The sequence below is a fragment of the Sprattus sprattus genome (assembly GCF_963457725.1).
Source record: "Sprattus sprattus genome assembly, chromosome: 7".
In the NCBI taxonomy this organism is placed as follows: Eukaryota; Metazoa; Chordata; class Actinopteri; order Clupeiformes; family Clupeidae; genus Sprattus; species Sprattus sprattus.
In genome coordinates, this window is record NC_137926.1 from 3,717,120 (window position 1) to 3,743,400 (window position 26,281).

General features: G+C 44.8%; 1 protein-coding gene across 1 annotated transcript in view; it reads right to left on the minus strand.

The window, feature by feature from the left end:
• The window catches only part of wrn (WRN RecQ like helicase), a gene marked incomplete at its 3' end in the record, with an annotated part of 42,159 nt that overhangs the window by 9,818 nt on the left and 6,060 nt on the right, over window positions 1-26,281 (minus strand). The window contains exons 11-33 of the mRNA XM_080842577.1: window positions 26,105-26,237; window positions 24,573-24,648; window positions 24,254-24,321; window positions 22,821-22,929; window positions 22,252-22,320; window positions 22,084-22,166; window positions 21,609-21,715; window positions 21,253-21,440; window positions 20,913-21,087; window positions 19,829-20,010; window positions 19,146-19,247; window positions 18,817-18,909; window positions 18,220-18,370; window positions 17,545-17,715; window positions 16,808-16,902; window positions 14,872-14,932; window positions 14,635-14,699; window positions 14,099-14,177; window positions 11,242-11,354; window positions 8,865-8,979; window positions 6,836-6,970; window positions 5,679-5,841; window positions 4,617-4,777 (exon numbers count right to left, since the gene is read on the minus strand). Coding sequence (XP_080698703.1) covers window positions 4,617-4,777; window positions 5,679-5,841; window positions 6,836-6,970; window positions 8,865-8,979; window positions 11,242-11,354; window positions 14,099-14,177; window positions 14,635-14,699; window positions 14,872-14,932; window positions 16,808-16,902; window positions 17,545-17,715; window positions 18,220-18,370; window positions 18,817-18,909; window positions 19,146-19,247; window positions 19,829-20,010; window positions 20,913-21,087; window positions 21,253-21,440; window positions 21,609-21,715; window positions 22,084-22,166; window positions 22,252-22,320; window positions 22,821-22,929; window positions 24,254-24,321; window positions 24,573-24,648; window positions 26,105-26,237 — 2,694 coding nt within the window. The remainder of the gene's footprint in view (window positions 1-4,616; window positions 4,778-5,678; window positions 5,842-6,835; window positions 6,971-8,864; window positions 8,980-11,241; window positions 11,355-14,098; window positions 14,178-14,634; window positions 14,700-14,871; window positions 14,933-16,807; window positions 16,903-17,544; window positions 17,716-18,219; window positions 18,371-18,816; window positions 18,910-19,145; window positions 19,248-19,828; window positions 20,011-20,912; window positions 21,088-21,252; window positions 21,441-21,608; window positions 21,716-22,083; window positions 22,167-22,251; window positions 22,321-22,820; window positions 22,930-24,253; window positions 24,322-24,572; window positions 24,649-26,104; window positions 26,238-26,281) is intronic.

Genomic DNA, 26,281 nt, shown 5'->3' on the forward strand with positions numbered 1-26,281 from the left:
GCCTCCTGGTAATTCCAAGAATATCAAAGACCACAATAGGAGGGAGAGCATTTAGCTACCAAGCCCCTCTCCTCTGGAACAATCTCCCTGCCTCCATCAGAGCTGCAGACACCGTGCCTATATTCAAATCAAGACTTAAGACATTCCTCTTTAGTGCATCATATAGCCAAAAGTAACCGCGCCAACAAACCAATCACCTGCTGTACCAGCCACCCAGACATATCCGAACACAAATTCAAATATTACTTGCATTTAGTACCGCAACATCAAATGTGTTTACTGTTTGCCGAGTGGATGCATGTACGGCCCCGGCAAACAGATCACAACAAAAAACAAATTAAATTACTACTTGTAATTTAGTACCGCAACATCATATGTGTTTCCTGTTTGCCGAGTGGATGCATGTACGGCCCCGGCATACAGATCACAACAAAAAACAAATTAAATTACTACTTGTAATTTAGTACCGCAACATCAAATGTGTTTCCTGTTTGGCGAGTGGATGCATGTACGGCCCCGGCAAACAGATCACAACAAAAAACAAATTAAATTCCTACTTGTAATTTAGTACCGCAACATCAAATGTGTTTCCTGTTTGCCGAGTGGATGCATGTACGGCCCCGGCAAACAGATCACAACAAAAAACAAAATGTTCAATGCCAGAAAAACTAAACATATCTAAGTATTGCAATATGCAACAGGCAAACCGACACACAGATGACATGTCCCTGGTTGGTGAAATGATTCATCTGTGTGTTTGTTCGTGCTGATTCCCGACTAACAGACCTGCAGACTGATTCGTCATTTCCTGTTTGTTAGATGGATCAGGAGGAGCCTCCTGGGCCTGATTACTCCCCTCCTCAGCCCGCCCCGAAACGCCCCTGCAGACCGGCTCCAGAGCAACACCAGCATCGCCCACGCCGCCCTGCTCCCCATCCTGGGCCCTCAACTCAGTCATCATCCCCTTGACGACTTCTCCCGCTGGATGTGACGACCCCCACCCTGGTCATCGGCAGCTCCATGATCCGAGATGTCCACACCCCCCCCTTCAACAAGCGGCCCCTGCAAGGTCCACTGCCTCCCCGGAGCCAGGCGTGTTCCAATCGCTGATGGATGTGGAACTTTCCCTCCCCACCCCCACCACTCTGCACGTAGTCTCTCTACCTGGTCTACCTAGAGAAACCCTCGGCCAACCGCACCCACTGCCACTGCATTGCCGTACACCTACTCTACCCAATACCCTATGCTAGCATTTATGTACAATATACATTATTGCCTCCACCGAAATGTTTCTCTGTCCCTACATCCCCTACCCCTGTAACAGTAACCCTATTGCCACAGTAATCTGGTCTTGTCTGTATCATGTATTTACCACCAGATGTATGTACACATATGTCCAGTGACCAAATGCTGGCTGTGTATTGCCCCTGTTGCTTCCTTTCCCCTTCTGCCACACTACCCTTCCCCTTCCCCCCTTCCCCCTGTCCCACCTTCCTGTCTCCACCCGGCCGACCTCAAGCAGATGGGTCCCCCCTTATGTGCCGTGGTTCTGCTCAAGGTTTCTTCCTGCCTAACAGGGAGTTTTTTCTTGCCCCTGTTGCCGTTGTGCATGCACTAAGGGGGTTCAGGCTCTGGGCTCTGTTAAGCGCCGAGAGGCAATTGTATTGTTATGGCGCTATACAAATAAAATTGAATTGAATTGAATTGAATTGAAAATGAGGTGTATGGGCTATCACACTTTTACATTCTTGGAGAGTGATTCAAATGAGGTGTATGGGCTATCACACTTTTACATTCTTGGAGAGTGATTCAAATGAGGTGTATGGGCTATCACACTTTTACATTCTTGGAGAGTGATTCAAATGAGGTGTATGGGCTATCACACTTTTACATTCTTGGAGAGTGATTCAAATGAGGTGTATGGGCTATCACACTTTTACATTCTTGGAGAGTGATTCAAATGAGGTGTATGGGCTATCACACTTTTACATTCTTGGAGAGTGATTCAAATGAGGTGTATGGGCTATCACACTTTTACACTCTTGGAGAGTGATTCAAATGAGGTGTATGGGCTATCACACTTTTACATTCTTGGAGAGTGATTCAAATGAGGTGTATGGGCTATCACACTTTTACATTCTTGGAGAGTGATTCAAATGAGGTGTATGGGCTATCACACTTTTACACTCTTGGAGAGTGATTCAAATGAGGTGTATGGGCTATCACACTTTTACATTCTTGGAGAGTGATTCAAATGAGGTGTATGGGCTATCACACTTTTACATTCTTGGAGAGTGATTCAAATGAGGTGTATGGGCTATCACACTTTTACATTCTTGGAGAGTGATTCAAATGAGGTGTATGGGCTATCACACTTTTACATTCTTGGAGAGTGATTCAAATGAGGTGTATGGGCTATCACACTTTTACATTCTTGGAGAGTGATTCAAATGAGGTGTATGGGCTATCACACTTTTACATTCTTGGAGAGTGATTCAAATGAGGTGTATGGGCTATCACACTTTTACATTCTTGGAGAGTGACACACCACATCCTGAAGGAAAACTACAAAATGCTAAACTGTACTCAAATGCTGTCGGCAGACCAAATCAATCGCCTTGCAGACCAGATCAATACCACTCCCGCACCTACTGCTAATGTTTTTCCAACCCATCCCTCCTCTCCAAAAAGAGAGAAAGGGCCCTAAATACTCCCCCACAGGCACGAGGACGTCCACAGACAATCCCAGAGGAAAGGGGGGTGGGGTGGGGTGGGGAGGGGCGTGATGCCTTGACAACGCATCTGTGCCAGAGGGCGCTAAGAAAATAGGGCTGCAGTAATCAGCCTGAAAGGAGGCGCCAGATGTCGGACTGGCCTTTAAAACCTCCCCTCTCTTAATGCAGGTTTTATGAGGTGACGACCGACCCAGTCATTGGGCAGTAAGGATGGTGTTGATGGAGAGGCTGGCATCACGCAGGCTGGACAGGAGAGGAAGAAGGGATGTCCCTAGTGTTCCCTAATCCCCCATATGGGGACTGCAGACGTGGATGCGTGATGACATCACGGGACAACGAAGACACAAGCATGTCCCTCTGAAGACTCTGATGTCGCTTATCCTGTCCTACTACTATGGATGAATTATTAAAAGTGTTGCTTTGACGCATGTAACTATTTTGCATTCACGCATGCTTCTGTTTTGCATTGACGCATGCTTCTCTTTCTTCCAATGATCTTAATGAATCCTAGTAAGAAGATGGGAGTCTTCTCTTTATAACATTGATCTCTTTGTCAGGACACAAATGTGGATAAACACCCATCTTTGATTGGGTCAGATAACACGCAGAGAGCGTGTTTCCATCACAGCTATGATAAGATTTCATATATATGACCATGTTTACTAGTTTTAATTATTCTATTTTATTATTATAGTTTGTTTCTACTATGTTGGCACTCTGAGATTCTTCTGAATGAAGAGTGCGTCACAAATAAAATGCATTATTATTATTATTATTATTATAACTAAAGTCTAAAAAGTTATTAAAATAACTAAATGTCTAAAGACTGCTGTGCTTCTAGCAAGTTCAGCACAAAAAAACAGTCCTTTCCAATGAGTGAACTGCAATACAGAGACCGACTCAAAGAACACGACGATGCTGAATAAAAGCCAAGGTCACAAACGAGAAGAATCTATTAACTATTACAGCTTACAGGATGCTAGCTCCCTCTGCTGGCCACGGAAGGTCATTAATATCCATGACGAATCTTTTTCTACTAATTCTGTTCCTTGAGGCTTACTTGGATAGAAGTAGTGAGGAAAATACTGGGTGCATTGAACTGCTGTGTGTGAGCATAATACATGGGTGTGAATGGGTGCGGCATGCGATTAGGTGTGTATGGGTCTGACATGCGAATAGGTGTGTATGGGTGTGTAACTGTGTATGGGTGTGAATAGGCGTGAAACGCGAATGGACAGAGCTTCCAAGTACTCACTATGCCAAATATTTCCGGAAATAACTTGAGGGCATTCCCTGCAGGCATAATGTCTCATTCCCTCTTCATACAGGAGAGACAGACTCAAACTAAGAACTGTCTTAATGGACAGGAATGAGCGTGGTCTTGAGAAGATGGGTAAGTATACCCAAATGTGGCCAGTAGCAGTGACTTGACAGCATTGTCTCAAGTAGCAGGTGTTAGTTTACCAACTGGTGGGCAAACAGCAAAACACGAATTTGCTCAAATAGCAACGACCTCATTTCACAAGCATCTGGATCCGATGGCCACTGTCTGTTGTAAAGACGTGTAGGGTGTTGCTGCCCTCTACTGGTCATGATCATAACTGAATTATTCAAATATACCGGATCAAGCAGTGAACGTAACAGGTTTTTAGTACCGACTCCGTGGAAATGGAATATCCAAAGACATAGGGCTGTACACAACAGTGGCTAGGTTGAACTATATAAATGTGAGGTACTATTATTATTTTATTACATTTGAGGAGTGTCACACAGAGACCCAAATATTTCCGGAAATAACTTGAGGGCATGATGTCTCATTCCCTCTTCAAACAGGAGAGACAGACTTAAACTAAGAACTAAGAACTACACGGCGTGACCCACCTGCTTCTCTATCCACGCAGCCTCACTCCTCGAGGCCTGGCTGCCGCTGGCGGTGCCCTGTGGGACCCCCTCCCTCTGCAGCAGGGTGACCGTGAGGCGCAGCAGGAAGGTGCTGATGTGCTCTGGCACTCTGGCCCGGATGGCCTTCACGTCGCTGAGGTCTGAAAAGAGACAAGTATGGGCACGGACCGTCACAGACACACACACACACACAGACACACACACACACGTGTCTATGTCTTAAGAGGGCAGAGCCGTCACAAGGAATGGGGAAAGTAACTGCATGCAAGTCTCACAAACAATATAAACTTAAATAGTATAATAAATGAATGAAAGTCTAAATCCTGGATTGTTGGTAGATCTCATCAATCTATTGTGTATACAAACATTACCAAAATTGGAATTCTTATTCACTGAGAAATTTCACCAAGGCACACATTCCACTTGCATGCATGTTGATGGTGATATGAAAGGTTGGTCAGAGACTGCCTACCTGAGTCAGAGACTGCACACCTGAGTCAGAGACTGCATACTGCACACCTGAGTCAGAGACTGCATACCTGAGTCAGAGACTGCATACCTGAGTCAGAGACTGCATACCTGAGTCAGAGACTGCATACCTGAGTCAGAGACTGCACACCTGAGTCAGAGACTGCACACCTGAGTCAGAGACTGCATACCTGAGTCAGAGACTGCATACTGCACACCTGAGTCAGAGACTGCACACCTGAGTCAGAGACTGCACACCTGAGTCAGAGACTGCACACCTGAGTCAGAGACTGCACACCTGAGACAGAGACTGCATACTGCACACCTGAGTCAGAGACTGCACACCTGAGTCAGAGACTGCATACTGCACACCTGAGTCAGAGACTGCACACCTGAGTCAGAGACTGCACACCTGAGTCAGAGACTGCACACCTGAGTCAGAGACTGCATACTGCACACCTGAGTTAGAGACTGCACACCTGAGTCAGAGACTGCACACCTGAGTCAGAGACTGCATACTGCACACCTGAGTCAGAGACTGCATACTGCACACCTGAGTCAGACACTGCGTACCTGAGTTGAGCGGAGGGGAGGTTATAATGAGGGTGATGGTGCTGCGGATGAGGGGCGTCAGGCCGGCTCTCTCCACGTCCAGCTGGTGGTTGGCCATGAGGGCCTGCAGGAGATGGGTCTCCACCACGGACAGAGGAAGGCTGCGCGCATCACACACCTGCCTCTGAGGACATCAAAGGGCATCACACACATGAAACAGACACACACATGAAACACACACACACACACATGAAACAAACACACATTAAAACACAGAAGTTTCACAGTGGAAGCCCAACAAGGCTTAAGATAATGACCAGTGGCACCAGTTTTGTGCATCACCAGTGTGACTTGACTGAGGTGTAGTGCACAGAGACACACGTCTCTCTAGGGACTGGGTTCATTCATATATTTACATATGATATAGTTTACAAATACAAATGAGCATGACATTGACAAAACAATATATCCGTGTTATGGATGTGAGATTACAGGAGAACTTAATGAGGTTGATCTTCTTTGGCAAAGACCCTTGGTATAGGCGTGTAGTTTAGATCTGCTTTGGCAAAGACCCTTGGTATAGGCGTGTAGTTTAGATCTGCTTTGGCAAAGACCCTTGGTATAGACGTGTAGTTTAGATCTTCTTTGGCAAAGACCCTTGGTATAGGCGTGTAGTTTAGATCTGCTTTGGCAAAGACCCTTGGTATAGGCGTGTAGTTTAGATCTGCTTTGGCAAAGACCCTTGGTATAGGCGTGTAGTTTAGATCTGCTTTGGCAAAGACCCTTGGTATAGGCGTGTAGTTTAGATCTGCTTTGGCAAAGACCCTTGGTATAGGCGTGTAGTTTAGATCTGCTTTGGCAAAGACCCTTGGTACAGACGTGTAGTTTAGATCTGCTTTGGCAAAGACCCTTGGTATAGACGTGTAGTTTAGATCTGCTTTGGCAAAGACCCTTGGCATAGGCGTGTAGTTTAGATCTGCTTTGGGGAGCTGGTGCTTCACCTCACCAAAGTGTTTCTTCTTCCCGAATCCATTCCACCATCAGTCCGCTAGCAGATCAACAACACTTCAAATGCCTCCAAAACAAACATCAAAGACGTCTCTCACACACACACACACACACACACACACACACACACACACACACACACACACACGCTGTGTCTCTGCACTCCTTACCAGCGTCTTGCCCTCCAGCTGGAAGAGTCTGTAGGTGGTGAGCGCACTGAGGAGCATCGGCGTGGGCGTAGCGCTGCCCACAGATGGGCAAGTCTGGGCAGGACCGGAGGATGTTGCCGTGGACGACACGCTCATCTGAGGGCAGATAACTGAGTGTTAGGCAACAGCGTAGAGTTGAGGGACAGCTTAAGAATAGAATAGAATATATGTATTTGTCATTGCAAGTACAACGAAATTAAGCTAGCAGCTCTCAGACACAAAAAAACAATTAAAATATTAGATTGAACATATATATATACATATTTACACAACAGAGAGCCAAATACAGTTTTGTGCAATGTTAAGTGCTATGATGGCTCTGTCTGTTTTTTATGCTATGATGGTCCTAAAGTGTCTCCCTGAGGGCAACAGTTCAAATAGGTGGGAACCAGGGTGTGTTACCAGCTAAAGCACCTTTGGTGAGCCTGAAGCGACTTAGTGGTGAAACAGACATGTGTTTGGGCTTCTGGGATGAAGTAAAGGGGACACGTAATCAGTTCACTAGGTTCAGATAACAAGGAAGAATGCGCAGAGACGAGCGTGACCCGACAAGACGTGGCGAAGGATTTGCTAATCTGATCATCGGCCATGACCGAAAAAGGATGTATCCGATGTCTGTACTGTCATAGGGTTCAAATACACTTCTGCGTCTTTTTTCAGGCGCAGACGCTTCAGTAACGCCTTGGCAAAGTGCGGAGGCCAAAACAGGCTTTTCACAGCTAATAATAATCACTCCGCGATGAAAGCGCATTGATGAAAACCGTTCATTCAAAATTCTGACGTTGAAAATGGAACTATTTTTTGTGTTAAAATGTTAATTTGTTGACTGTAGAATTGTTTTATAAAAGCAATACTCGTGGGAGTGGGGTAGGTAAGGGATAATCCCACTCCCACTCGTGCTATATTGCTTAATCATACCACATCTTCCAGTATCAAAACAGGAAATAAGTGATAAAGTAGTTAAGCCCGCCTGTTGCTTGATCTGATTGGCTGCCTGGGCCGAGTGTGACATTGATGAGCGGTGCGCTTCCCTGCCTTGCGCTGGAAAGTTGAGAATAGTTCAACTTTTAAGCGCACCTAAAAAACGCTACAAAGACGTAACGCGTGGTGGAGAAGGGGCGCACACGCAAAGCGCGCCGTACCATAGGAATCAATGCATTTGCTCGCGTCCCTTTTTTTTAAAACACGTATGTGTATTTGAACCCATACTGAGCACTCCCTGCAAAGATGAGTGTGAAGAGCTGGCATACCTGGAGAGCGTGAGACTTGCAGAAGTGCACGAGAAGAGGAGAGAAGAGGAGGAGAGGAGAGAGGGCATACCTGAAGAGCGTGAGTCTTGCAGAACTGCACGATGGTGTAGAGGAGAGGAGAAGAGAGGACAGGAGAGAAGGAGAGGTGAGGAGAGGAGAAGAGAGGACAGGAGAGGACAGGAGAGAAGGAGAGGAGAGGAGAGGAGAGGAGAGGAGAGGAGAGGAGAGTAGAGGAGAAGAGAAGAGAGGACAGGAGAGGAGAGGAGAGGAGAGGAGAGGAGAAGAGAGGAGAGGAGAGGACAGGAGAGAAGGAGAGGAGAGGTGAGGAGAGGAGAGGAGAGGAGAGGAGAGGAGAGGAGAGAGGGCATACCTGAAGAGCGTGAGTCTTGCAGAACTGCACGATGGTGTAGAGGAGAGGAGAAGAGAGGACAGGAGAGAAGGAGAGGTGAGGAGAGGAGAGGAGAGGAGAGGAGAAGAGAGGACAGGAGAGGACAGGAGAGAAGGAGAGGAGAGGTGAGGAGAGGAGAGGAGAGGAGAGGAGAGTAGAGGAGAAGAGAAGAGAGGACAGGAGAGGAGAGGAGAGGAGAGGAGAGGAGAGGAGAAGAGAGGAGAGGAGAGGACAGGAGAGAAGGAGAGGAGAGGTGAGGAGAGGAGAGGAGAGGAGAGGAGAGGAGAGTAGAGGAGAAGAGAAGAGAGGACAGGAGAGGAGAGGAGAGGAGAGGAGAGGAGAGAGGGCATACCTGGAGAGCGTGAGTCTTGCAGAACTGCACGATGGTCTGCAGCAGGGGCTCCAGCATGAGGGACTTGGCTTCACTCACTCCATCCACCTGCTTCAGGCGGCTCAAGGTGCAAGGCCTACAGGGCAGACACAACCAGGCTTCAGTGTGTGTGTGTGTGTGTGTGTGTGTGTGTGTGTGTGTGTGTGTGTGTGTGGTACAAGGCCTACAGGGCAGACAGGTTTCAATGAGAAGGAATATGATGCTGCAGTGATGGCCATGGTATGAGGGAGACAGGAGCTGTGTGTGTGTGTGTTTAATGAGGAAGACAGGAGCTGTGTGTGTGTGTGTGTGTGTGTGTGTGTGTAATGAGGGAGACAGGAGCTGTGTGTGTGTGTGTGTGTTTGTGTGTGTGTGTGTGTATAGAGGGAGACAGGAGCTGTGTGTGTGCGTGTGTGTGTGTGTGTGTGTATGTGTGAATGTGTGTGTGTGTGTGTGTGTGTGTGTGTGTGTGTGTGTGTGTGTGTGTGTGTGTAATGAGGAAGACAAATGCTGTGGTGATGTCTACGTAGCAAGGAATGAAATGACAACACTTTGCTTTTCGCTTCTCAGCAGACTGAACTACTTGTTTCCAGGAGCAACATAATGGAACCTTCTGGCATTTAAAGACATCAAACATCGTGATAACTGCCTGTAGGACCTAACAGTCTTTCTGTTCCACCAGGCGGATATAACGGCATTTTGTGAAATGGCACAAACTGGTTTGGCCTTATGTCAATCTGATAGACATGCAACAGGTCTATCTGGTGCATGCCTTGAGGTTTACTTGGAAAGGAGTAATGAACAAAACTAGGGACATTCTGCTGATTCGCGTTTCACACCCATTCCAAGTAATTGCCTATGCCCAAATACAGCAGTTCCCGGATGTCAAGGCAACTTCTGGCATATTAAGATATCAAACATGGTGATAACTGCCTATAGTACCTAATGTTCTTTATAACATGTAGAGACATCAAACATTGTGATAACTGCCTATAGTACCTAATAGGGGTGGGTATTGCCAAAGAAGTCACGATTCGATTCGTATCACGATTCACATGCCACGATGCGATTCTATCACGATGCATCGCGATACTTTAATTATTGCGATGCATTGCGAATTTTCACTGAACACTGTAAGAAAAAAAATAAGCCATTACCAGTGGCTGACTGGCTGTGTATGATCTGGATAGTGTGTTCAATTGATAACTCAAAGCAACTCAATTCATACATAGCTGTATTTATTGAAACGACTTTTGGAGGTTACTTAACACAAATATTATTATTACTGGATACACTGCATGTTTTGTTTGTGAATGACTTGTCGCAGTATCGCGCGGCCGGAAATGCTTGATGTTCGCCAACCATTCATGCAATTTATAAAAAAAAAAAATTAAAAACATTTTTTTTTTTTACTAATAATCGATACTTGGCGTCAACAATCGATGCAGTTGATCGTGAAAATTAGAATCGCGATGCATCGTCATGACGATTATTTGGCACACCCCTAGTACCTAATGGTTTTTATAACATTTAAAGATATTAAACATCGTGATAACTGCCTGTAGTACATAACAGTCTTTCTGTTCCACCAGGCGGAAAAAACGGCATTTTCAGTAATTGGTTTGGCCTTATGTCAATCTGATAGACATGCAACAGTTCTATCTGGTGCACACCTTGAGGTTTACTTGGAAAGGAGTAATGAACGAAACTACGGAGTGCCTTGAATTGTTGTATTTGGGCATAGGCGAAACTTGGAACGGTGTGAAACGCGAATCAGCAGAACGTCCAAGAACGCAAACTATAGACCTGGTAACTTAGTCTTACATACTGTACTAATAATCTTGGCCTATCTTGGTAATGTGTAACCCAACTTTAACAGGTTAAATGCCTTTAGAAGATGGGTAAGTGTTCTGAAATGTATCCAGTTACAGCCACTTGGCAGCATTGTTTAATTTCAAGGCCAAAAGCAGGTGCTATTTTACCAGATCATAGTCAGACAGTAAAACACACTTTTGGTCAAATAGCAACAACCTAATTTTACCAGCATCTGGTGCGATGGCCACTGTCTGTTAATAAAGATGTGAAAGATGTTGCTGCCCTCATTTATTATTATAGACAAGTTAAAATATACCAAATCAGACTGTGACCTTTAACAGGTTTTGGTAATGACTCCATGGAAACAGACTATACAAAGTCAAACGCCGAACACAGGTTTCATTAAAAAAAGAATATGTTGCTGCAGTGATTTGACTGCTATGAAATGAGGAAGATTTGGTTTGCCCCGTAAAGATGGCTTTAAAAACAGAGAATGATGTCGGCCACACGTGTACACAGCAGGTGTCTGCGGTGCATACTGTACCTGGTCTTGGCTATGTCTAAGAGGATCTTGTTGGTAGCAAGAATGGCAGGCGGGATGTCCCTTAGACTAGCCAGCTCCTGCCGCCCGGACACCAGTTTAGCGTAAAGCTTGGCCTTTAGGGCAGAAAAGGGTTAGCGTTAGCATGGTGAACCAAGTGGCATTGGAATCAATTACCAGTTTCATGAGACTTTGTATGTAGGGCATTAACTTAACAATGTTGCTTGTGTTCTCCTAGCTAAAGTAGCTAAACCTTAACGTTTGTGTTCTCCTAGCTAAAGTAGCTAAACCCTAACGTAACTGCAATTGTGCTCATGTTCCTCTGTATATTTACAGAAAAGCAACACTGTGATGCAACCTGATGGAGTAAATAAACATTTGATAAGGAAGAGGCATAAAAGGTGTATCACATGGTTATTTTCAAGATGAGGCCAATATTTCCACATGCCGTCTAGAACAGAATGCAGTAAACGTGGGAAGAATGCAGTATGCGTGGGTAGTATGCAGCCTTTTGTATGGTTTCACAAAGTGAACAAACAGGTTTCCAAATAATTTAGCACACAGGTCTTCAAGGGCAAAGGCAACAGGTATAATACCTTCAAGAACGTTCCCTCTGGCACAGTTCATTGCATCACTACTCCGCCAATCACTCATCATTTAGCAGGTGATGTAATCCAAACCATACGTATGAATGCTATTGCACTCTCACATGTGCCTTATATTAACCTGACGCTGTATAAACTCCAGTAGTCTATTGCACTCTCACATGTGCCTTATATTAACCTGACGCTGTATAAACTCCAGTAGCCTATTGCACTCTCACATGTGACTGATACTAACCTGACGCTGTATAAGCTCTAGTCTCACATGCTATTGCACTCTCACATGTGCCTGATACTTACTTGAGGCTTTATAAGCTCTAGTCTCATATGCTATTGCACTCTCACATGTGCCTGATACTTACTTGAGGCTTTATAAGCTCTAGTCTCACATGCTATTGCACTCTCACATGTGCCTGATACTAACCGGAGTCTTTATAAGCTCCAGTAGCTCCAGTAGTCTTGTCGTAGGAAAACAAAGATATCATCTAGCTCTTTTTAAGGTTTCGTCTTACGATCAAAAGTTCTTGTTAATGTTGCCTTTTGGCCTTTTGTACAGGATGACTAATAGTTCTACAGAATCTCGCACATTTCACTGATATTATCTGTTCTCCAGTTGGGTGTATGACAAAAGAAATGAGCACATGACAACAATGGGAAACGCTATGTTGGGCGAGAACGAAATGTTGTTGAGCCAGTTCTGGGGCGAGTGCTTGAATTTCAGCGGCAGGATCCGACCACAACAAAGCTGCCTTTTGTGAGCGTTTCACTAGGGGTTTGCACCTTCCTTTATCATTGCTGAATTAGGCCGAATTAGTTACAGTGAAGAACAACCTGGTTGCAAGGCAACTTGTGCTCTCAACACATCTCAGAACAACTCTCTTTTACCCCCCCACCCCACCCCACCCCACCCCCTCCCTTCTCTTTTACCCCCCCACCCCACCCCACCCCCTCCCTTCTCTTTACCCCCCCACCCCACCCCACCCCACCCCCTCCCTTCTCTTTACCCCCCCACCCCACCCCACCCCACCCCCTCCCTTCTCTGTTACCCCCCACCCCACCCCACCCCACCCCCTCCCTTCTCTGTTACCCCACCCCCTCCCTTCTCTGTTACCCCACCCCCTCCCTTCTCTTTAACCCCCCACCCCACCCCCTCCCTTCTCTGTTACCCCACCCCCTCCCTTCTCTGTTACCCCCCACCCCACCCCCTCCCTTCTCTGTTACCCCCCACCCCACCCCACCCCACCCCACCCCCTCCCTTCTCTGTTACCCCCCACCCCACCCCACCCCACCCCACCCCCTCCCTTCTCTGTTACCCCACCCCTCCTTCCATTATCAGTGCTGAATTAGGCCCACGACACCTGCAGGAGGCTCAACAGGGGTGACATACCCCCCTCCATACTCCATACGGATTAGGACACATGCCGCTACCAGAGACAACAACAAGTACACCACGATACGCGTCAACAAGATTCAACATATCTCAGAATTAGTTCAGGTCACTTCACAACCCTAAGCAGTCTGTGAGTGTCTCAGTCACAACCACTCAACTGTTTAGGGTTGATTTAGCCACAAACCCTCTTAAGCCTATACCTCCACTGGTCTTCTGTGTGCTTTTCTAACCTCGTTCCCTTGCTTCTGATACCACTAACACATACTTTACAGTGGCATATACCGCAGTCATATAAAATCAAATGCAGAGAGTGATCAAGACTAGAGAAGTTACAGTTTAGAACAACCTGGTTGCAAGGCAACTTGTGCTCTCAAAACATCTCAGAACAACTCTCTGTTACCCCCCCACCCCCACCCCACCCCCTCCCTTCTCTGTTAACACCCCACCCCACCCCACCCCACCCCACCCCCTCCCTTCTCTGTTAACACCCCAACCCACCCCACCCCCTCCCTTCTCTGTTAACACCCCACCCCACCCCACCCCACCCCCTCCCTTCTCTTTAACCCCCCACCCCACCCCACCCCACCCCACCCCCTCCCTTCTCTTTAACCCCCCACCCCACCCCACCCCCTCCCTTCTCTGTGACCCCACCCCCTCTGCTTGACTGTGTGCGGTACTTAGGTTAGGTTTCAACAAGGCACGCAAGCAGGTGTCAACAAGAAACTTCACAGGGTGGATATGAATGTCGTGTAAAAGATGCATTCTTTTCCATTGCTCCGCAAACAGACTCTGCTGGGATGGGATGCTACCTGGAGTGTGTGTGTGTGTGTGTGTGTGTGTGTGTGTGTGTGTGTGTGTGTGATGCTACCTGAAGCTCCAGCTCTCTGGGGGAGACAGGTGGAGGCTGAGGCTGAGGTGCTGGGAGGGCCACGGCTGGAGGCGGCATCCTGGGTGGAAACAAACCATAAGGCCAATGAGGACAGCCAGATAACCAACAGACTGGAAAATCCAGTCAGTGAAACACCGTTAAACGGATTAGCTGAAGGTTAAAGGAAACAGGTAGATCATGCATGAGAGTGAGCTGTGTGTGTGTGTGTGTGTGTGTGTGTGTGTGTAAATAGCCACGCCACAGATTTTTGACAGGCCAAACAGATGCACAGTAAGTTAAGTCAAACACAAAGAACAAGAACAATCACCTCTTTGAAAGGGACTGAAGACTAACTTCACACTGATTCTACTTTTTTTTTGATTCTCTGAGCCTTTATTCTATTGTTTTTTTCCATTAAGTTCAAACCCCTTTGAGGAGGGGTTGTAAATGCAAAATGGATATATTCCAAAGTGTTCAATAACTTATTGGTAACTTATCAGTCAGAGCATCCTGCCCTGATAGTGAAGTGCTCTTACCTGGATGACATGTCCACCTTTTTAACAGACTGACTGGATAAGGTCTTGGGGATTGTGCCACCTCTCTGAAACAAAGACAGGATTTCCTGTGAGCACAGACTACTGTGTACAAAATAATGCAAATATTCCTGCTGTGATGTTTATCACACACACACACACACACACACACACACACACACACACAAACACACACACACACACACACACACACACACACAAAATAAGTCATACACATACCTGAGGAGATTCTGATGCAAGGGTTACCTTGCTCCTAGTGTTTGTCGTCTCCATATTTCGTCTGCAAGAAGACAGAATCTGAATTCAGACACGCTCACTGACGGGCTCACTGGAGTTAAACAGGCTCACTGACAGGCTCACTGGAGTTAGACAGGCTCACTGACAGGCTCACTGGAGTTAGACAGGCTCACTGGAGTTAGACAGGCTCACTGGAGTTAAACAGGCTCACTGGAGTTAAACAGGCTCACTGGAGTTAGACAGGCTCACTGGAGTTAAACAGGCTCACTGGAGTTAGACAGGCTCACTGACAGGCTCACTGGAGTTAAACAGGCTCACTGGAGTTAGACAGGCTCACTGGAGTTAAACAGGCTCACTGGAGTTAGACAGGCTCACTGACAGGCTCACTGGAGTTAAACAGGCTCACTGGAGTTAGACAGGCTCACTGGAGTTAAACAGGCTCACTGGAGTTAAACAGGCTCACTGGAGTTAGACAGGCTCACTGACAGGCTCACTGGAGTTAAACAGGCTCACTGGAGTTAGACAGGCTCACTGGAGTTAAACAGGCTCACTGGAGTTAAACAGGCTCACTGGAGTTAGACAGGCTCACTGACAGGCTCACTGGAGTTAAACAGGCTCACTGGAGTTAGACAGGCTCACTGGAGTTAAACAGGCTCACTGGAGTTAGACAGGCTCACTGGAGTTAGACAGGCTCACTGGAGTTAAACAGGCTCACTGGAGTTAAACAGGCTCACTGGAGTTAGACAGGCTCACTGACAGGCTCACTGGAGTTAGACAGGCTCACTGGAGTTAAACAGGCTAACTGGAGTTAAACAGGCTCACTGGAGTTAAACAGGCTCACTGGAGTTAAACAGGCTCACTGGAGTTAGACAGGCTCACTGGAGTTAAACAGGCTCACTGGAGTTAAACAGGCTCACTGGAGTTAAACAGGCTCACTGGAGTTAAACAGGCTCACTGGAGTTAAACAGGCTCACTGGAGTTAGACGGGCTCACTGGAGTTTGGGACTCCAATGCACAGGCACTTTGAATGTTGATCTTTTTTTGAACGGAAATTACCAGTTGGTCCACAACGTGGACAAACCCCCGAGAAGAAATTAAGTTCAGATACAAAGTGAAAATTGATATTTTGTACATGAAAAAGACATTAACCACATGTTTGCAAATACGGCACGTTAACACCTCTAAACGCGGGGAACTTTCCGTGACTTGATAGTAACCTTGAGGGCGGGGGCTTATCTACCTCTTCAAAGCAAAGGTGCTCTTCCCACCTTTGTTTTCCAAAACATTTGGAGAATTCCATCACTTTCAAATGGACAACAATAAGAGAAGATGGAGGGAGACATTGCATGCATGTGAACGTCATACACTTTGGCATGTGAGCTTAGTTCTTAGGATGTGTGGCGCTCTTTATTATGATGTCACAACAGCTGGGGGCACTGACAACAGCAATACATGAGGTGTGTGACAACACAGGGGGGACAATTCAGGACAGCACACAAACAGACAGACACACACACACACACACACACACACACACACGCACGCACGCATGCACGCACGCACAGCCACACACGCACACAAGCACAGACACACACACACGCATACATGCACAGACACACAGACACACAGACACACACGCACACATGCACAGACAGACACACACACACACACACACACACACGCACAGACACACACACACACACACACACACACACACACACACACACACACACACACACACACACACACACACACACACACACACACACACACACACACACACACACACACACACACAGACAAACAGACACACACAGGACAGCCACTGTAATCTCAGTGGAGGAAGAACAAACATAATCTGTGCTTTTAGACTGCTTTCAGTGCTTCCACCTAGTCTGGTGCCAGGAGGGGTCATTACCTGGAGGCAGAGGCCCTGACATACAGGTCCTGGTTGGGCTGAAGGAGGAGGCTCCTCTGGCTGGCAACCTTTGAGCTGCAGAACCATGACCTGCCCTGAGAGTGAGAGCAAGAACATTTAAGAACCATGACCTGCCCTGAGAGTGAGAGCAACGTGTGGCTGTCAATCATGTGTCAATCACATTAATCATCCTTTATTTGACACCATGCACTGTGAAGAGACTAAACAATGGTTTCTAGCTCCAGAAAAGACAAATATATAGATGTACTGAATATATATATAATATATATATATATATATATATATGTTCATGTCCATGTATCAAAAGTACATACAGGATGGTACTGTGGCTGTTGTGTTAAGTGACTGTTCTGGTTGTTTCTGTAGCTCTAACAGGTCACTTCTCAGCCCCCAGCAAAGTCAACGTACATGCTATGCATTTTTCTACTGAGGACAGCCTTCAGGGTATACAGCCTTCGAGGGCACTGAGTACATTGAGTGCATAATGTAAAGCAAAGGATGTCAACGTATTTCTACTACAGGACAGCCTTCAGGGTATACAGCCTTCGAGGGCACTGAGTACATTGAGTGCATAATGTAAAGCATAGGATGTCAACGTATTTCTACTACAGGACAGCCTTCAGGGTATACAGACTTCAAGGGCACTGAGTGCATCGAGTGCATAATGTAAAGCGTAGGATGTCAGGGTATATCCTGCACTGCCTTGAGAGGGTCACCTTGGGGCTGAGTTTGCAGAGCGTGGTGAACTTGCTGTGGCCGGTGCACTCGGCCAAGTAGCCCTCCAAGACCAGCGCGCGGCCCAGCGCTTTCCACCAGGCCTCGGGCACACTCCGTCCCGTGCCAAACAGAGGGAGGTGCCGGTACTTCTCCGGAACTTTCTGTGCAGTCTGAATGCAGCAGCAATTGACATTTTTAGTCTTGCAGAGAATTTGCAAAACTTATAAGCCATTCTCCAAAGACAAGATTCTTACATGGTACGTCGAAGTCTGATACTCACACAGTTTATCAACTGATTACAAATTCTAAATCAACTGTGTGCAGAGTGTTTAAATACATTTATTTCCCTGGAAATTCACTTAATATATATAGGTACAGCAATGTGGTAGCAATAGCAAGATCATAAATGATATACAGTAGATAGATACATAGATACATATAATGTATGTACAACATAATATGTGTAATGTATATTAGAGTAATAAGTAGTGCTGTCAGTTTAGAACATTTAGAAAAGATACAAATTTGCGATCAATACATTTGCGATTAATACATTTGCGATTAATCGCGATTCATTTTGAGTTAACTATGACAAAAATGTGATTAATCGCAATTACATATTTGAATCGTTTGACAGCACTATATACTAGTAATAAGTGGAAGCTGGTACTCACAGAGCCTCGGAGAAAGAGGATGGGTACGGTCACTCCGAAACGCTCCCCAAGGGAATCAATGGCACCCAGTAGCTGGAAGGCCCCGTCACCAAAGTCCTGCGTGCCCGAGTCTGAGTGGGCTTTACTGGGGCTGAGAAGGGACCTCTTAGAGCTACAGAAACAACCAGAGGAGTGATTTAACACAACAGACACAGCAAGGGATGTAAATCCCACACAAGACACGTTTTGGGACCATTTAAAATACCAGCAGAAAAGCTCTGGGCTACATACATATATCATACTGTGGAAATTGCATTAAAACAGCAAAGGCAACTTCTCACGTTGAGTACACAAGTGTGTAACTCGTTTAATTTGACAGACATGTAAAACCGATAAACAAGATGGCGTTGAACCGTGACAAGGCAAGCAACGTCATCGTAAAGATTAGATATTTAAAGTGACCACGATCCCGCAACAGTCAGTCATACTTGTACATTAAACATTCATTAAATAACGGTATGACAACGGTGTGTAGAACCACACTACAACAAAGGTGAATTATGTATGTCACATTCACTACAATACAATCGTTCACAGAGGCTACACTCATGTACTCACCCAAACTTGCAGTTGTCACAGCACTTGCTGGTCCCCAAGATCCCTGAGGTGACCTTCCGCAGCTGCTTGTCCTCAAAGTGGGACAGAATCAGCCTTCAAGGAGAGAAACGGCACCAAGCATTTTTAACGAAAGGAATCCATTGATTTGAATCATCAGACAATTTAGATGTATGAGATTATGGAAAGAGACAGGCCAAGGTACGATTGGTGCAGAACATGCAGGTTACCTCTGAGGCCTCTGGAATAAAAAAAAAACTGCTAAAAAGCTCTATTCAATACTATTAAGGTTAAAAGAAAAAGTAAGATGATATACTAGGCAATGAACCTACTTTCTTCTACATCTGGTAGAGTTCAGATACTTCTCCATCTTGGCCATCATCTGCATTTTATAAGTCCTCATTTTATCACTGTTGGTCTGGTTGAGCAGAAATCTGTTGGAGGGACAAGTAAAGATACCTTGATAACATCATACAGTCCGTTGTGTGTTGCCTTTGGTTGACCTCTGATAGGTATTCAAAACACATCCATCTTCAGGATTGGATTTGCATACGAGGACTTGTTAGTACAGAGGACATTTTTCATTCAATGTACACTGCAATGAATCCTCTTTGCCAACATGCAAATAACTTTTACCCAGCAATATGGACTCATATTCTGAGTCTGAACAACTACAAACAGCAGCTTATTACCTCCGCCAAGGAGGTTATGTTTTCGCCCCTGTATGTTTGTTTGTTTGTTTGTTTGTTTGTTAGCAGGATTACGCAGAAACGCATTGACCAATTTCCATCAAACTTTGTGGGGAGATTGGTTAATATAATGGCAATAATTGATTAGATTTTCAGATGTCAAGGTCAAAGGTCAAGGTCACAAGGCGGAGGTTTGCATTCTCTGAATGCTCCCATTCTTGTTACTATATAATACAAATTAAAACATCTTATAATGTTTGACAGGAAGAAAACAGTTTTAAATGTTTTTAATGAATCAGGAACCTTTGACGTTGAGCGTGAATCACCTGTTCAAGGCCATGTCTTGGGGCGCCCACAGCACGTGACACGCGGCCGGCAGGCCGTCTCTGCCTGCTCTCCCGATCTCTTGGTAATAGGACTCCATCTCCTTAGGCGCCCCGTAGTGGATGACCTTGCGGATGTCGGGCTTGTTGATGCCCATGCCAAAAGCCACGGTGGCGACAACACACTGGAGGAAACAAAAACACTGTGAAGCAGGTGGGTATTATGTGCAACGGTATAGTCTTCATGCCTCGCCTGTGGTGGAAAACATGCAAAACCATGATGCTAGATGCAAATGAAGATGCAAAAGAGATCATGGATAGCCTCCATTAACAATGCTGACATCATACGAGGCTAAAGGGCTCTGTAACATTAATGTAACGCTGTAATATTAATGTAACATATGTGTTAACGCTGATTACGTGTTCTCAGGATTTTTGCGTTTTTACACTGAAGTGAGCAGCTTGAATTAGGTGGCACCCATTGGAAGAGGAAGAGGAAGAGGAAGAAGAAGAAAGCTTAGGAGTCAGTGGGCGCTGGCACTGGCTGACCATTTTGTGTTGTGAGAAGTTTAAGAATCTATCTTTTGGACCAAAAGACCCAGTGATGTTCAGCCAACAGCTGCTGAAAGTGATTGCCAATAAAAGGTAAACCTCAAACTGAAGAGCTTTTGAACTCAAGTCAGCCAACAACTAACATAGGCAAACTTCACAATTTCATCATCAACAAAGACCAATAGTTTTACGGATTAAATAACTATCAATTTCTAAATATATTTCTAAACGTATCTATCTAAGTCACCTCATCAACTTGATATTTTAGGGCTACTCGAATCAGTCGTGGACGATAACATCATTTTGGAGGTAGCTCCTGGCTCCCGAAGGACACTGTACATTCTCCTACTCGTAAAGGTAGGGTTATTGAGTGGGTTACAATCTAATATCAAGCTTAACTGATCAATAATCAATCACTTAAGCTACATAAATCACAAGGGAGTTAAAATAATTCATCAGTGAATGGTATTTTCTTTGTTCTAACGTATCCTGTTTTAACGTTGATGTATCCCGTGGGTACACCTGAGAGTCCCACCTGGATCTCATCCCTCACGAAGCGGTGGTGTGTCTCCCTCCTCTGTTTGATCCCGAGCCCGGCGTGGTAGATGCCACAGCGGATCTCCAGCTTCGAGAGGGCTTCCGCCACCCGCTCCGTCTCCTTCTTAGCGGGGCAGTACACGATGACTGGGCCTTCAAACTCATAGCCACCCCTTAAAACACACGCACACGCACACGCACACGCACACGCACACGCACACGCACACACACACACACACACACACACGCACACACACTGTAGTCAAACAATCTGGAGATCCAGGGCAATAATAAATAGTAAATGCATGGTAATAAGGGTGCTGCTGTTATCTACCAACCCTTGCTTCTTATTGAGTAAGTGCTTGAAGTCCTGGAAGATGTTGCTGGACTTGCGGTTGACGTCCAGGTAAAGGTTGGGCCGGTCGAAAGAGGTACAGGTGATTAAGGGGTCCTTCAGGTGGAGACTCTTCACGATGTCCTCACGTATAGAAGGGCTGGCTGTGGCAGTGAGAGCCACTATGGGAACCTGAACGGAAAAGGGAACTTCTTTGAATCAAACTTCTTTAATTCCCAAACTGACTGTCTGTGTGTGTGTGTGTGTGTGTGTGTGTGTGTGTGTGTGTGTGTGTGTGTGTGTGTAGCACACTTCAAAATCAGAGCCATTCTTTATTGAGCTCAAACAAAAAACACATACATGGTGCAGAGTGTTCTTGAGCTTCCCCAGTTCTCTGTACGCATTTCTGAAGTCATGACCCCACTGGGAGATGCAATGGGCCTCATCAATGGCTATCAGTGACAGGCCTAAAGATGAGAAATGAAAAGCCATTTATTTTATTGTAGATTTATTATATGTTTATTATATTTGTAATTTATGTTCAGAGTACTTATATGTTATTTTATGTTATTTTATGTTATGCTATGATATGGTAGGTTGTTGTGCGGTGTCTTGTCCTAAGAATTTCAATGCCCAGTCTGACTCTGTTTTTCTGTGTATCTGACAAATAAATACTTGAACTTGACCATCCTTGAAATACTGCTGAAATGAATCCCATCCATCATCTCTTTTGTTTCTCATTCATCATTGATACACTGCCCATACAGAGTACTTAGTCACGTCAGATTCCTGCTAAAAGAAAGGGACCCAAAAGCATGCAGAATTGAGCACTTGCCAACTGTGTTGTTGAGGTGTTCTAGAAGTGGAATGTTTACTGAGCAGAACTCCGGAGTCATGTACACCACTCGGAAGACGCCCCTGCGGAATGTGAGTAGAGCACTGGTGAGCACGGAATGGTATCAATTCAATATTCATTTCAATCAAATGATGCGTCTTTACTCACTTTTTCAAGTCAGTAGTAACGTTTTTGCTCTGGGCTGATCCAAGAAAACAAGCTGGAATGTTGGACATTCTAGAAGAAAGACATTCATGTTTTTGTCAGCGTGTTTCAAATCACCATGAACACTGTGTTTTTTTGTGTATTGGCTCTTGGCTTTACATGTTTATGCGGCAGCAGGATTTTCGATGGAATTCAGATGAAACACTACCCAAACAAAAGCTGGACAAAGAGTACATTTCAATTTAAATCTAAGAATGATTTGCATCATTTGTCATATGTATGACTAAAGCTATGAACAGTCATAGGTTCATGGCTCACAGACACTAAAGAATGATTTGCAGCAACTTTGCCATCCTCCATTAATCATCTCAGTTTAAGTAATAAAGTTCATGTGATGCAAAACATTGTTGAAAGACACACGGTGGCCTCAGAAAGCAAACAAAACAATCAAGGGACAATTTAGAAAACAGGTGTTCCTTTTCATGTACTTTCAGATCTGTTTGGCTCTTTGAGGCCACCGTAGCACACATTTCCTGTCAGAGAGAGAGCGAGACTGTGAGAGGGGCACCCACTCGAGCTGTAGCACCTGATCCTCCATGAGAGAGATGAGGGGGGAGATGACCACACTGATGTTCCCACACAGCACCGGGGGGAACTGGAAGCACAGGCTCTTCCCATAACCTTCACAAAACAGCATGATCAGTCTCTATGCTAATAACCTTCACAAAACAGCATGATCAGTCTCTATGCTAATAACCTTCACAAAACAGCATGATCAGTCTCTATGCTAATAACCTTCACAAAACAGCATGATCAGTTTCTATGCTAATAACCTCCACAGAAGAGCATGATCAGTCTCTATGCTAATAACCTTCACAAAACAGCATGATCAGTTTCTGTGCTAATCACCTTCACAAAACAGCATGATCAGTTTTTAGGCCAATAACCTTCACAAAACAGCATGATCAGTTTCTATGCTAACAACCTTCACAAAACAGCATGATTAGTTTATATGCTGATAACCTTCACAGAAGACTATGATCAGTGTCTATGCTAATAACCTTCACAAAACAGCATGATTAGTTTCTGTGCTAATACAATTCACAGAACAGCATGATCAGTTTTTCAGTGCTAATAACCTTCACAAAACAGCATGATTAGTTTATATGCTGAAAACCTTCACAGAAGACTATGATCAGTTTATATGCTAATAACCTTCACAGAAGACTATGATCAGTTTCTATGCTAATAACCTTCACAAAACAGCATGATCAGTTTCTATGCTAATAACCTTCACAGAAGAGCATGATCAGTTTGTATGCTAATAACCTTCACAGAAAAGCATGATCAGTGTGTATGCCAATAACCTTCACAGAAGAGCATGATCATTGTGTATATGCTGATAACCTTCACAGAAGACTATGATCAGTTTCTATGCTAATAACCTTCACAGAAGAGCATGATCAGTTTCTATGCTAATAACCTTCACAGAAGAGCATGATCAGTTTCTATGCTAATAACCTTCACAAAATAGCATGATCAGTGTGCCAATAACCTTCACAGAAGATCATGATCAGTTTATATGCTAATTAGCAAAGCAAAGCAAACTTACAAGAACAAAACCAATACAGCACAAGTCTGTGCAGACCACTTCAAGATTTAGTCAGTCACATTCAGTTAACCTTTCAAAAGCAGATTATTTATTGCAGCCTTCGTCTTACTTTCCATGCAAATAAATGTGTACTAGCTATGTATTAATCAGGAATTTGAAAATGTGTAACTTTATCTATAGAATGCAAGAGCAGTGAAACTGCTCATTTTGTCATATGTTTGACTATAGCGATGAACAGTACTAGTGGCATATGTATGACTATAACTATGAACAGTCATAGTTTCATGTCACACACACACGTGGAGAAATAGTGTGATTCTGTCCAGTGTCCACTGAACATCTTCATGTGCACCCGCAAACCATTGGGACGTAATCATAAATAAAACCTCTTACCAGTTGCCATGACAACAAGATTATCTCTCCTCTCGCTGAGAACAGAATGGATCACTTTCCATTGTACCCTAGGAAGAAAAAAAATGAGGCCACATTCAACTTCAGAAAGAATGTTTTCAGGTCATCAGCTACAATTACATTTGAAGTTACATTATATTGTTTACCCATATGGGAATATATTATATAAGACACTTTTATGTTTCCTCTTGTCAGTAACACCTTGCCAATTATTCATTTAATTCAGCATCAAATACATACAATCTGAAAAATGTCCTCATCTGAAGACTAAATATGACTTTATATTCAATTCTGCTCTTACGGTTTGAAACCGTGATGTCCGAAATACATCTTCAGGCATTTAATTTGCTCAGGGGTGGGCTGTGGAAACTTTGGATCTATATGTGGAGAGACAAATACAAAATGACAAACGGCACCATTAGTTGCGTGATCAAATATCTGATTTTAGTTATGTGCTCATCTCACGAAAGTCCCTGACACAACCGAGCCAGAGTCCAGATCTGTAATAACACTTCTATGTTTGTCTTTGACAGAAGATCATTTTTCATCCCTTTGCTAGGGCCTCAGTTTTGCATGGCTGAGATCATTATGGCGACTAAATCAACAGCGCTTCAGTCATTTGGCTGCGTTATGAGGCGCATGAGTCAGCAAGTAGTGCAGGACAAAATCTCATCACGGAGGTCAAAGGTCAACCCAAGGATTATTATCACATTATTTACATAGTCTGTCATCATGCTAGTCAAACAGCAGGTCAGTACTTAGTGCATGTGTGCAATTCTCCAATTCGCCATACGCTAACTGATGTATTTTAGCAATTAGCATACATTTGTTGTGCTAGTCAAACAGCAGTGCATGTGTACAATTCTCCAATTGTCCTACGCTAACTGATGTTTTTTTAGCATACATTTGTTGATGTTTTAAAAGCAGGTCTCACGTTTCCACTAGGCTTCTCTGACTGTGACTAGCCTGGGCAGCTAGTTGTGTATCTGTCCTTCACATACATACACACATACACCAATGAATTGAAGGATTACACAAGCCACCTGCAACACTAAAACCAAACCTCGAAATGGTTCAAACCTGCACAGTGTTGCTTTAACATGGTGCTGAACTTGTGTGTAATGCTGTGTACACACTAAACACATGTGGATGCTTAAATGCTGTGCACACACTAAAACACATGTGGATGCTTCAAGGTGCTGAATTTTTTTGTAATGCTGTGCACACACTAAACACATGTAGTCTGGTGTGTAATGCTGTGCACGCACTAAACACATGTAGTCTGGTGTGTAATGCTGTGCACACACTAAACACACGTGAACTTGTGTGTAATGCTGTGCACACACTTAACACATGTAGTCTGGTGTGTAATGCTGTGCACACACTAAACACATGTAGTCTGGTGTGTAATGCTGTGCACACACTAAACACATGTAGTCTGGTGTGTAATGCTGTGCACACACTAAACACATGTAGTCTGGTGTGTAATGCTGTGCACACACTACACACATGTAGTCTGGTGTGTAATGCTGTGCACACACTAAACACATGTAGTCTGGTGTGTAATGCTGTGCACACACTAAACACATGTAGTCTGGTGTGTAATGCTGTGCACACACTACACACATGTAGTCTGGTGTGTAATGCTGTGCACACACTAAACACATGTAGTCTGGTGTGTAATGCTGTGCACACACTAAACACATGTAGTCTGGTGTGTAATGCTGTGCACACACTAAACACATGTAGTCTGGTGTGTAATGCTGTGCACACACTAAACACACGTGAACACTTCAGGGTCTCGACTGAGAGAAGTGAAAGCACTCTAATCACCAAATCCCTCCTCCTCTTCTTCCTCTTCAATATCTTCCTCTTCTTCTATGGTTACGGAGTCTCCCTGGGGTTGTTTCTGACCAGGGCAGACCGCAGTGCTTCCATTATTGAGCTTCTCTACTTCCTCAACACACTGGGAAACAAGGAAGTAGAAAAGGCATCCAAATCAAAAAAAAA